Source organism: Marmota flaviventris, chromosome 5, assembly GCF_047511675.1.
Source record: "Marmota flaviventris isolate mMarFla1 chromosome 5, mMarFla1.hap1, whole genome shotgun sequence".
In the NCBI taxonomy this organism is placed as follows: domain Eukaryota; kingdom Metazoa; phylum Chordata; class Mammalia; order Rodentia; family Sciuridae; genus Marmota; species Marmota flaviventris.
The window spans coordinates 63,842,654-63,853,705 of NC_092502.1; the positions used below are offsets into that span (position 1 = coordinate 63,842,654).

Here is an 11,052-nt window from a genome sequence, read left to right on the forward strand (position 1 = left end):
TTTGCTAATATATGGTATCCTGAAAGTGTCCTTTGGGTACTAAGTGCCTTCTTTTCCCCCACTTAGGATCTTGATCAACATTTCAGGGACAATAATAAAATCTTTCTACTGATTAGTATCTTCATTTTATAGATGAAGAAATTGAGGTCTAGCAGGCTTATATAACTTGACCTTGGTCAAGCACATGATCGCACATCCTCTGCCATTTCCTGCTTTTATTGGAGGAGAAGCATTAGGTGATATTCTATCCAAGGGAAAACCCAGAGGCATGGACCTAAGGAGGAACAGGGTAAAAGTCTTGATTGGTGTAGCTCCAGAAAAACACCTTTTCAGAGACATCTGGGGGCCACCCGGGAAAACCCTGTGGCAGAATTCCAAGGTAGTCTTCCAAATAGTCCTTAGGGTGGAGACTACCTGTCAATGGCTATAATTATTGGGAGAAAGCATGACATAAAAGCTAGTGGCTGAAGGGCATATAGAGAACTGCTTCTAAAATAACCTTAAATTAATGTCAGGGCCATGATGATACAATTGAGTTTTAAGATACCGCCCTGGAAGACTCCAGAGGACAAGGCAATAAAGATAATAGCTAATATTTCAGGCCACTTACTATGAGACAAGAACCATTAATTACATACATTATTTTGCAACAAACTTTGAAATAAAGACTTTTATTTTCTCATTTAAAATTAAAGTAACTAAGCTTAGAGATGTCATCTAACTTGCACAAAGGCATTTAGCCCAAAGAGATAGTAAAGAAAATATTTTTATCTTTATAAAAACACATTTACACATTTACTTTTTTTTTGGTGGGATGGGTGGGGATGCTGGGAATTAAAACAAACTTGACTTGTGCTAGACTTTGGTTTTTTTTTTCTTTCTTATTCAGCCATTAACAAAAACAATGATTAAAGAATTTTTCCTTTGTTTTACAGAATAACCGAAAACAAGGAACAGACCCCAGAAAGGCAAATGCTTCTAAACCTTCAAAGATGGCAAAATTGTTTACACCAGTGCGAAGGAGATCAAAAGCTAAGAAGTACCCTGTAGCCAAGACTGCAACTTGTACTTTAAAGCCATTATTCAAGGTTTCTTACTTGACAGTTCCTACATGACCCTGTTGAAAATCTACAATATATGCTGCATTTAATGAAACATGTATATGTCAAACCAGAAGAAAAGAACTATAAACATATATTGTGTAAAGAAAAAAATCAGCAGTGAAACCAGTTTCAGCAGATCAAGCAAAGATGTGTCTTGGGCATGGAACCAAAGTTACAATGAAACATTCAACCCCTGCTGTGCAGGGGGGGTCATTTTAATGTAACACCACACCCCGTGGAAATACCAGTCCTCAAAATAAACACAATTTTAAAAAATCAAAACAAAACCAACAACAACAAAAAAATAAGGGTGGGTGGGGAATGAAGCACGAGGAATACCTATGAGGAGCTATTTACAATAAAATGTTTCATTTGAAAAGTCTGGTTTCTTACTACAGGGATTTGCTTTTCTGTCTTTATGATTGTTTTAAACTCAGGAACAGAGACATCTGCAGTGTGAAGGGAAGAAAAGCACTCTCCATTTTGATTTTCTGCAAAAGGTGAAGCTGGTGGAATGCATTGACAGATGACAGATGAGAAGTGGATCACAGTGACCCTACCTAAACTGGCAACCAAGTCAAAGGACTCCGGTGAATGTAACATAAGATGTAAATGTGGATTTGATGCTTCTTTATTCTTCTCTCACATCTGCACTCCTTCACCAACAACAGACTGATCTCATTCATATTATGAAGATGATACTCTAAATTGCAAGCTCCCTGACTTAGTTCTGTTTAGAACACCAACATCCATAGGGAACATGGGCCAGAGAGCACCTCTGAATCCTTCTATTTCCATAATTGCTGGTTTTCAGTTTAAAAATTGCCTGCAATGAATATGCTATATGATTTGGGTTAAAACACCATATAGAGGTGATAAGTAAACTTCTACCAACAGTTGGGTTTGCCACCAAAATGTGAATATTAAAATTTCCTGATATACCTAGAGCAATTTGACCTCTTGTCATTTAGAGTGATGACTTTTCTTCCTGGTCAGCTAGCAGCAACAAGATGGCTCTACTTTTCTATATAGAGATAACATTATGTTGCTGATAAGGCCATTTTATACCAGAGACAATTAGAAGACCAGTATTTTTCCTAAGTTATGCATTACTGAGTCTTGGACTCAACTCTGAGAGTAACTACATGTTCCTGAAAAGTTAATTTTACACCTCATTTACTATAGATAACAAGATAACCTCAATTTTTCAAAATGTCAAGGTTTTATTTGTGGGGTTAGAATTCCCACGCATAAAGAATGTGTGTAGGGAGCCAGAAACTCTTTTGACAAAATGCTACACATATCTTTCCATATGTGAGTTCAGCATCTTTATCCTTCAGTTTTAGTGCTAAGCTTTTTAAAGCCAGAACAATAACTGAAGAATCTGCAAGAAAATCTAGAACACTGGGGACCCACTTTTTGTCCTTGTACGTACTGCTGACCCAGATGTCTTTGACCCAGTCACTTAACCTCTCTGTGCCTCAGTTTCCTCATCTGCAAAATGGGGTTGAAATGCTTTTTCATGGAATATTTTATTTGCAATTCTGGAACAAGAGGTGCTTAAAGTAGCACAAAGTGCTTTGTAATTATTATAACTGCTATATTTGACTTGTGTTGTTGAGACAAAGATTCCCCTGTGTAATAAAATAGTGCTTCAGTTTGGTTAAATCTAAGTTTTGCAGCACTGAAGCATTGCCATCAAGCTACCTGAGACATTATTAGCAATAAAGATTGAGAGATCCCAAATCAGGATCTCTAGCCACCTATAGCAAAGAGTCATCTCATGCTATTGAACAGGACAGAAGAGTGTGTCATTTCAATGATAAGCATCTCCCAGCTCTCATGATTGCATCAAATAAAATTTCACTTTGCTCACATGACATCCAATCATGAAAGGCAGGCTTGGAAAGAATTGACAATATCATCCAATAAGCCTGATTATCACTTTCATTTGTGGGGAAGGTCAGATGATATGTCCAACTGGGAATGTACAAGCAGAACTATCCTACTAGATTCCTTGCCGTGTGTGTGTGTGTGTGTGTGTGTGTGTGTGTGTGTGTTGTGTGTGTGTGTGTGTGTGGTGCTGGGGATTGAATCCGAGGGCTTCCTGCATACCAGTCCAGTGCTTTACCAACTGAGCTTCATGTCCAGGTCATCCTACTGGATTCTTTGATCAACTAGAGAGGTTCTAAATTAAATGTGAACCGCGGGTTCACAATGCAGTAAATGTGAAAGAGGGTACTTCTGTGATGTCTATCACCTAACCTTAGCAAACATCATTCAGAAAATATGGAAGAGGACAAATGGCTATCCTGTATCTCAAACCTTTCTCCTCAGTTGCTCTGCTCTTACACTCCAGAGCCTGTCTGAACAAATCCATAGTCCATCTGCTCCACCAAACATACCTTTCTTCTCTTTATTTGGCATTCCCCACCAAGAAAGTTGTGGGTTGAAATTTAAATCCAATAACTATTTTCTAAATGATTAGAAATGTTTGCAAAACTTGTGTGGCTTCCTCATATGTCCTGTCGGCTTGTCTGCTATTAATTGGATTGTATTGTATTTCCAATTATATGAGAGTAACAATGATCACCTGGGAAGCTTTAGATGGGTTTAGGGCAGATGCAAAAGGAGATTTTTTTTTTTTTAAAACCCAGAACATCAAGCAAATTTCCCTAGATTGTAAGATAAATGGTGATATTTTTGTTAAGTCATGCTCATGATCTTCAAAATTAACTTATCAGATAAGTCTAAATATTTTTATTAATACATTTCTCTGTTATATATTTCCACAATTATAACAGCATCAGGAAAATTGTATATTCATGTTGCAGTCATTCATGGATCCATAGAAATGAACCAAATCTAAATGCATGGTTCCTCTTTACATTTGAAGTTCAGCAATAGTAAACAGGATGCCTTGTTAATAATAGAGAGGTCTACCATGGTTCCATTTCTTTAGGAAAGAAAAAAAAAAGATAATTCCCATTCAGATATTTAATTTTTATATCTGTACTATCCTGACATATCTGGCCAATGAGTTAATAAGAATCTGAACAATCAGGGTTCATTTATTTACTTTGTCTTAAGCAAATATTTGCACCCTCAGGAAAAAACATAAGTATTTAAAATAGTTTGAGATAATTAAAGACTCAATTTAGCACTGTTATTCAGGACAGAAAAATTTCTATGAAAGGGAAGAAATGAAGAGGCAGACTAGGTGACTGCCACATTAGAAAACATGTCACTAAACTGTTCTTTTTTCATTTATTTTTAAATACTACCCAACTTTCAAGTTAGGAGACAATAGAATAAGCTGAGAAAATCGTATTTATTTTAACTTATGTCTTGCAAATAAAATTATTGCCAAATTTTATTGCCAAACTTTAGGTTTTAGGGGCAGAAGAATTAATTTCACTTTGATTTTTCTTCAGTCTCTAAATAACTGCTCACACAGGTAGTATGGGTCTTCCAAACTCAGAAGGACAGACATGGAGAGGGCAGGGTCACCACTGGGGTAGAAAAAGGAGGATTGGTTCTCCACTTGTAATTGAAGAAATAAAGTTTGCCAAGGAATTTTTGTTACAGTCTTTTATTTCAAACTATTTGATTTTTTTTCTTTTTTTCTTTTTTTTTCCCCTTTGGTTTTAAATAAACCTCTGGCAAACTTGTTCCTTTCTGCCTATTTCTTTTCCTGTAAATCCATCATGTAATTCGTATGTTCCTGTCTTCAATGTAATTCATAAACTCATTATTTTTAAATGATGCATGTCTATATAACCTATGTGGGTTTTCATGGAAACTGTAAAAAGAATAGTTATTGGTTGTATGTTGATCTTTGAATTATTGGACCATCTGTGTGATTTTACATCAAGATAGATGGACAGTGCAGACATTTCATTTTTAAAATATTTAATTGCATCCTTTTGATCTGTCAGAGTGGTGCAGAATATATACAAATATACACACACACACAATAGAATAAAAATGGCTATGTTGTTTGGGGGTTACATTTCTTATTGTCCTTTGTGAAAATTTTATAACAAAGTTCTGGTAGTTTAATAATAGCTTTTATTAGTTTAATTTGTCACTTTAATAATTTAAATTCATCTACCATATTTAGAAAGCTCAATACAACTTTTGAAAGATCAGTAATCAAAGCAAATTTTAGACTGTTTATGTCTTGAATGAGTGCTTCCAGGATAGACCCAAGTCCCTCTTTAAGTGGACTTCTGTATTCTGGAGGTAAAAACATTAGGTCACAATTCTTAAGAGAGGAAGCTTCCTTTATGTCCAACTGCCTCATTTTTTTTCTGAATAATATTCTGTCTTGAGACTGAATTTCAGGCATACTGGCAAGAGGATTCAGCCCAACAGAAAGTTGGTGTTGATCCTTATAAAGCCTCTTCAACTGCCAAATTCTATGATTCCATTTCAGAACTGGGAAGCTCACATTCTTTGCTGTCTTTAGTTTGACAGTTTTTCCTTCTAAATGTATTGTTGAGAGTCCAAGTTCAATGCTTAATCAGAATTACTGAAGATAGACTTAAAGGGGAAATGTGGCAAAAAATAGGATTATGATTTACTATATTTAACCTAAATCAATTTGGTGAGGTTTCCTGTTCTTGCTTATTTGCACTGAGGTCTTTACACCCGTGCTTATTTTTCCTGCTTTGTTATAGGCAAAGTTCTATAGGGCGGAAGTATCATAGACAGACAAGTTTGAGTCCCATTTTGCCTATAATGAAGACTCCACAAACTTGCTAAAGAGTGAATGATGCGATTTCCCAACAAAAAAACAAATTGAAGTATCCATTAATAATGCAATCACTTATTTTAACAGACATCTCACAAAATGTGCCTATTCCCCAAATTAACCATAGCACCTTCCCACAAGGCAGATCAAAATCTAAGCATTTTATAAATATGTGATGTACATATATGCACATATATATTCTGTACATAGTGTGATGGAGTGAGCACTTACCAGGTGTGTGCTTTTGTTCTAGGATGGAAGAGGCAATTCATGTCTGTTTAGCATCTACTGTCTGTTCATCCGTCCTTGCCTGCCTCTTCTTTCTGCTCCCCCATCTTCTGTTCATTTCTACTATTTCCTATTATTGACTATAACAGAGACTATTCACTGAATTTTCAATTATCCAGACCCAAAACCAGCAATTCTTTTTTTTTTTTTTTTTTTTTTGGAATAGCAACAAAACACCCAGCACAATATTCAGTATTACTATCAGCCAAAGGTCCCATATCTTTCTCAACTAAAAATCCCATTCCAAGCAGGGTTTATGCATGATTTAATCTTTAATATTCAGTTCTCTGGGGACTCAAGTATTGAGCTAATCTGAAGACATAATTCCTCAGATTTCTATTGTATTACTGTAGCCAGAGGGCCAATTTCCCAAAGCTTCCCCCGCAATCGGTTGCATCAATTAGGGTTCTTTCCATCTCATTAGCACGACTCCATATACTGCTTCAGTGCTTGTTTATTAATGAAAGAAAGATATAATTTGCCTCAGTTTCTCAAGAACAGTCCTGTGAAGTACACTGGACATGTACATGTACTGTATGTATTACCGTAGAGATTGGAAACAATTTATTGTATGTAAAGTTTTATGAATTGGTTATTTTATAATTTATGTATTTAATATAGGAATCAATGAACTCTGGTGTTTTAGTTTCTATAAAAATAAAACAAGCTGCATTTTTTTAAAACATGATCTTGTATTGTTTGTAAGTGGTTGATGTGACTTTTTTGTTTTAATTTTTCCTAACGAACACTATTTTGGAAAAACCGGGTGAAAAATAGTCATGAAGACCAATGGAATAGAACAGAAGACACAGGGGAAAACCTAACATTTCACAAGGATGCCAAAAATATATCTTGGAGAAAAGATAATCTTTCTAATAAATGGTGCTGGGAAAACTGAGTAGCTATTTGTAGAAAAATTAAATTAGACCCTTATCTTTCACCCTGCACAAATCTCAAACAGAAATGAATCAAAGACTTCACAATTAGACCAGAAACTCTACAAATGCTAGAAGAAAACATAGGCTCAACTCTCCATAATGTAAGTGCTGGTACAGACTTCCTTAAGACCCCCAAAGGACAAAAAATAAAACCAATAATAAGTGGGATGATATTAAACAAAGAAGCTTCTGTACAACTAAGGAAATGGTGAAGGGTGTGAAGAGAGCTTACAGAATGGGGGGAAATCTTGGCCAGCTACTTCTCTGATAGCGGATCAATATCCTGAAAATACAAATAACTCATGAAACTTTGCAACAACAACAAAAAATAACCCAATCAATAAATGAACAAAAGAACTAAGCAGAAGAACACAAAGGGCCAATAAATACATGAAAAAATGTTCAACATCTCTAGCAATCAGCGAAATGCAAGTCAAAACTACACTAAGGGCTGGGGTTGTGGCTCAGTGATGGAGTGCTTGCCTGGCATGTGTGAGGCACTGGGTTGGATTCCCAGCAGCACATATAAATAAATAAATTAAATAAAGGTTCATAGACAACTAAATATATTTTAAAAAAGAAAAACTACACAAAGATTTCATCTCACTCCAGACAGAATGGCAATAAATCAAGAATACAAACAACAGTAGACGCTCACCAAGTTGTAGGGAGAAAGGAACATTGTACATTGTTGGTGGAACTGCAGACTAGTACAACCACTCTGGAAAGCAATTTGGAGATTCCTCAAAAAACTAGGGACAAGCCACCATATAACCCAACTATCCCACTCCTAGATATTTTCCCAAAATAACTAAAATTGGCATACTACAGCAATTTAGCCACATCAATGTTTATAGCAGCATAATTTACAATAGCTAAATCATGAAAGCAACCCAGATGCCCATCAATAGATGAATGGATTAAGAAACTGTGATACACACACACACACACACACACACACACAATGGAGTTCTAACCAGCCACACACACACACACACACACACACACACACACAAAAGAAACAGAAAAGAAAAAGAAAGAAATTATGGCATTTGCTGATAAATGGATGGAAATAGAGAATATCATGCTAAGTGAAATCAGCCAAACTCAGAATCTCAAAGGTTGAATGTTTTTTCTCATATGCAGAAGCTAAAGTAAAATAAAGGAAAGGGAGAAGAAATGATAGGATAACATCATTTATATAGAACCAATCAAATACCAATTAATAGATTAGCAAAAGAAAGTTTACTGGGCTAGAAGGAGAAGGTCTGTGGGGAATGGGAGTGAAAAAGGGTAGAGAAGATGGGGGATCAGATTTCTATACATGTATGAGCATGTTGGGATGAGCCCAAATACTATGTATAACCGTGTAACTCTAATAAAAGATTTTTAAAAGAAAAGGGAAAACAGGATGAGGCAAATCAGAAACATTAGTGTAATGGCAGGAAATACACTCTACATCCTAGATAGCAAACAGATTTCTTCTTATCTCTCCTCCAAAACTTTGAATAATTTATTGTGCCTGCAAGCTCACTGTGATAGGAGGCCAAGGTAGATTTACACACACAGGGAAAGAACCATGATCATTAGATTAGTGTGCCTGTTTCAAGTGTAGTTTGAGAGACACATGCTGGCTGTTTACCATCCTTGTTCTAGGTATTACTTCCCTTCATCTATCCATGTACTTTTTCTCAACTTTGTAGAACCACTGTATGTAACAACTGTTTTTGTACAACTGTTTTGTACACTGTATGTAACACTGTATGTAAAAACGTAACATCTGTTATGTTTTGTATGGACTGTTCCCCAAAGACTCATGTGTTAAAAGCTTGTTCCTCACAGCAATGTTCAGAGGTGGACTTTTAGCAAATTATTGGATCATGGGATCGCTAACCTCATCAGCAGATTAACCTATTTGATGAATCAACAATTTAAATGGTTTGTTGGGAGGTGGCAGCAATTATAGGAGGTGAGAGTAATCAGGGTAAAAAGTAGGGTAGAGAAAATGGGGGAATCTCCCTCTCTCCCTCTCTCCCTTTCTCCCCCTATCTCTCTCCCTCCCTCTTTTCCCCTCCCCCCTCTCCCTCCCAGGTCCCTCTCCCTCTTCCTCTCTCCCAGCTGCCATGAGATAAGCAATGTTGCTATGCCACACCTTTCTGCTATGACATTTCTGCTTTGGTGCCAGCTGACCATAGACTGAAACCTCTGAAATCATGACCCACAATAAATTATTCCTCTTTTAAGTTGTTTACGATACATGTTGTGGTCACAGCAACAAAAAGTTGGCTAACACAGCATTCCATTTCCAAGGCCTCTTACGTATGGACTTACCTCAAAAAAACTTGCAGCAATGAAACAAATAAAGAATCTATAATGCAAAGTATGAAGAATAATTTTGTAGATCCATGTGTTACTGTTTTCTATTACCATAACAAATACCTGAGATAATCAACTTGTACGGGAAAAAATGTCGTTGTTGTTGTTGTTTCCTCCGTTTTGGAGCTTTCAGTCCATGGTCAGGTGGCCCTGTGGCTTTCAAACCTATGGTGAGGGGAATACATAGCAGAACAAAAAGCTCATTCACCTCATTATAAGGATGTGAAAAGAAAGAAAGACATCAGGGTGCCACCTCCAAAGACCTAAAACCTCCCCCTTAGGCCTCACTTTTAAAGTTTCCACCATCTCCCAATAGTGCCATGGGCAGGCCACCAAGCCTTTAACCCACAGACCTTTGGGAGACATTCCAGGTCCAATATGAAGAACTATTAAACATAAATTTAATACTTGAGGCTGGGCTCAAAGAGATTCATACTAAAATTTCTCTCTCTCTCTCTCTCTTTTTTAATGTAATCCTTCCTGCTCCTCCTCCTCTTCCTTCTTCAGTTCTTGGACTTGAGGCCCTTCACATGCTGGGCAAGTACTCTACCACTGAGCTACTGTCCCAGCCCCTCTTTTATCTGTATTAGAAAAAACTAGGGTCACTCATCAGTTCACTGCAATGCTGTCTCACTCATTCAGAGAACCACCTATGTGCCAGGAAACACCCTAAATTCTAAACACAGACCAGAATAAGCCATAGCTCCAGCCCTAGGACATCACAAGTCATATTATTTCACAATGACTTATGACTGTCTATTGGAAATTATTTTCTTTCCTTATAACGAGATAATTTGCTATATTCTCATTTTGCCCTGTTTAGACATGCATAACAAATCTAAAAGTCAGTCATAACATCATTTTATTTACTTTTTAAATGGATCTTACTACTTTGCCTAAATTTGTTGATATGCCTTTGATATATAACACCTCAAATCTCTTTTTGAACAGTTACAGGATATAAAATCAATATAAAAATTCATAATAGATATTCTTAGAGGTACTTCAGAAAATAAAATATTCAAAACCTAGAAATAAGGCAATAGGATGACCGTATAATTTCTCTTCCGAGTGATTTCTAAAATGTCAAAAGGGAAATGCAACAAATTCAGAATTCAGATGTAACTCTATAAAGTTAGAGATTAACTTATAAAAATTAATAATATGATGCATTTTTTCCCAATTTGATAGAGGGGGAAATTCCCAAGCAAATAATATTTGAGTTTTTGTTCTATAAACACATTAATCACTAACATTGCTTTCATTTTTATCAGATCTTTCCCCATTCTTTAAATCCTTCTTAAACCTGCTCAACCATGCTACTTGTTCATTTAATTAATAAGCTACATAAACATTGGATACCTGGTCACTTATTTTTATGAGAATTACACTTTCAACAATTTCATAAAAATGCTTTTTCAAAAGGCATTGTTTGTTGAGATGATGGTGATTGGGTCCTTGTTCTTAGTGCACTTATACTAAAATGAAGCAGGTAAGGCTGAGACAATGAAAGAGAAGCCAATCCAGCTTGGTTAAAACGTAAGGGTAGCGTAAGGCATCTCAGATCCCAGATTAAACTTCAGTCTAGACC

General features: G+C 36.2%; 1 protein-coding gene across 1 annotated transcript in view; it reads left to right on the forward strand.

The window, feature by feature from the left end:
• Jakmip2 (janus kinase and microtubule interacting protein 2) overlaps positions 1 to 1,482 on the forward strand; it is a 157,207-nt gene extending 155,725 nt beyond the window's left edge. The window contains exon 21 of the mRNA XM_027927886.2: positions 936 to 1,482. Coding sequence (XP_027783687.1) covers positions 936 to 1,115 — 180 coding nt within the window. The 3' untranslated portion in view covers positions 1,116 to 1,482. The remainder of the gene's footprint in view (positions 1 to 935) is intronic.
• The last annotated feature ends 9,570 nt before the right edge of the window (positions 1,483 to 11,052 follow it).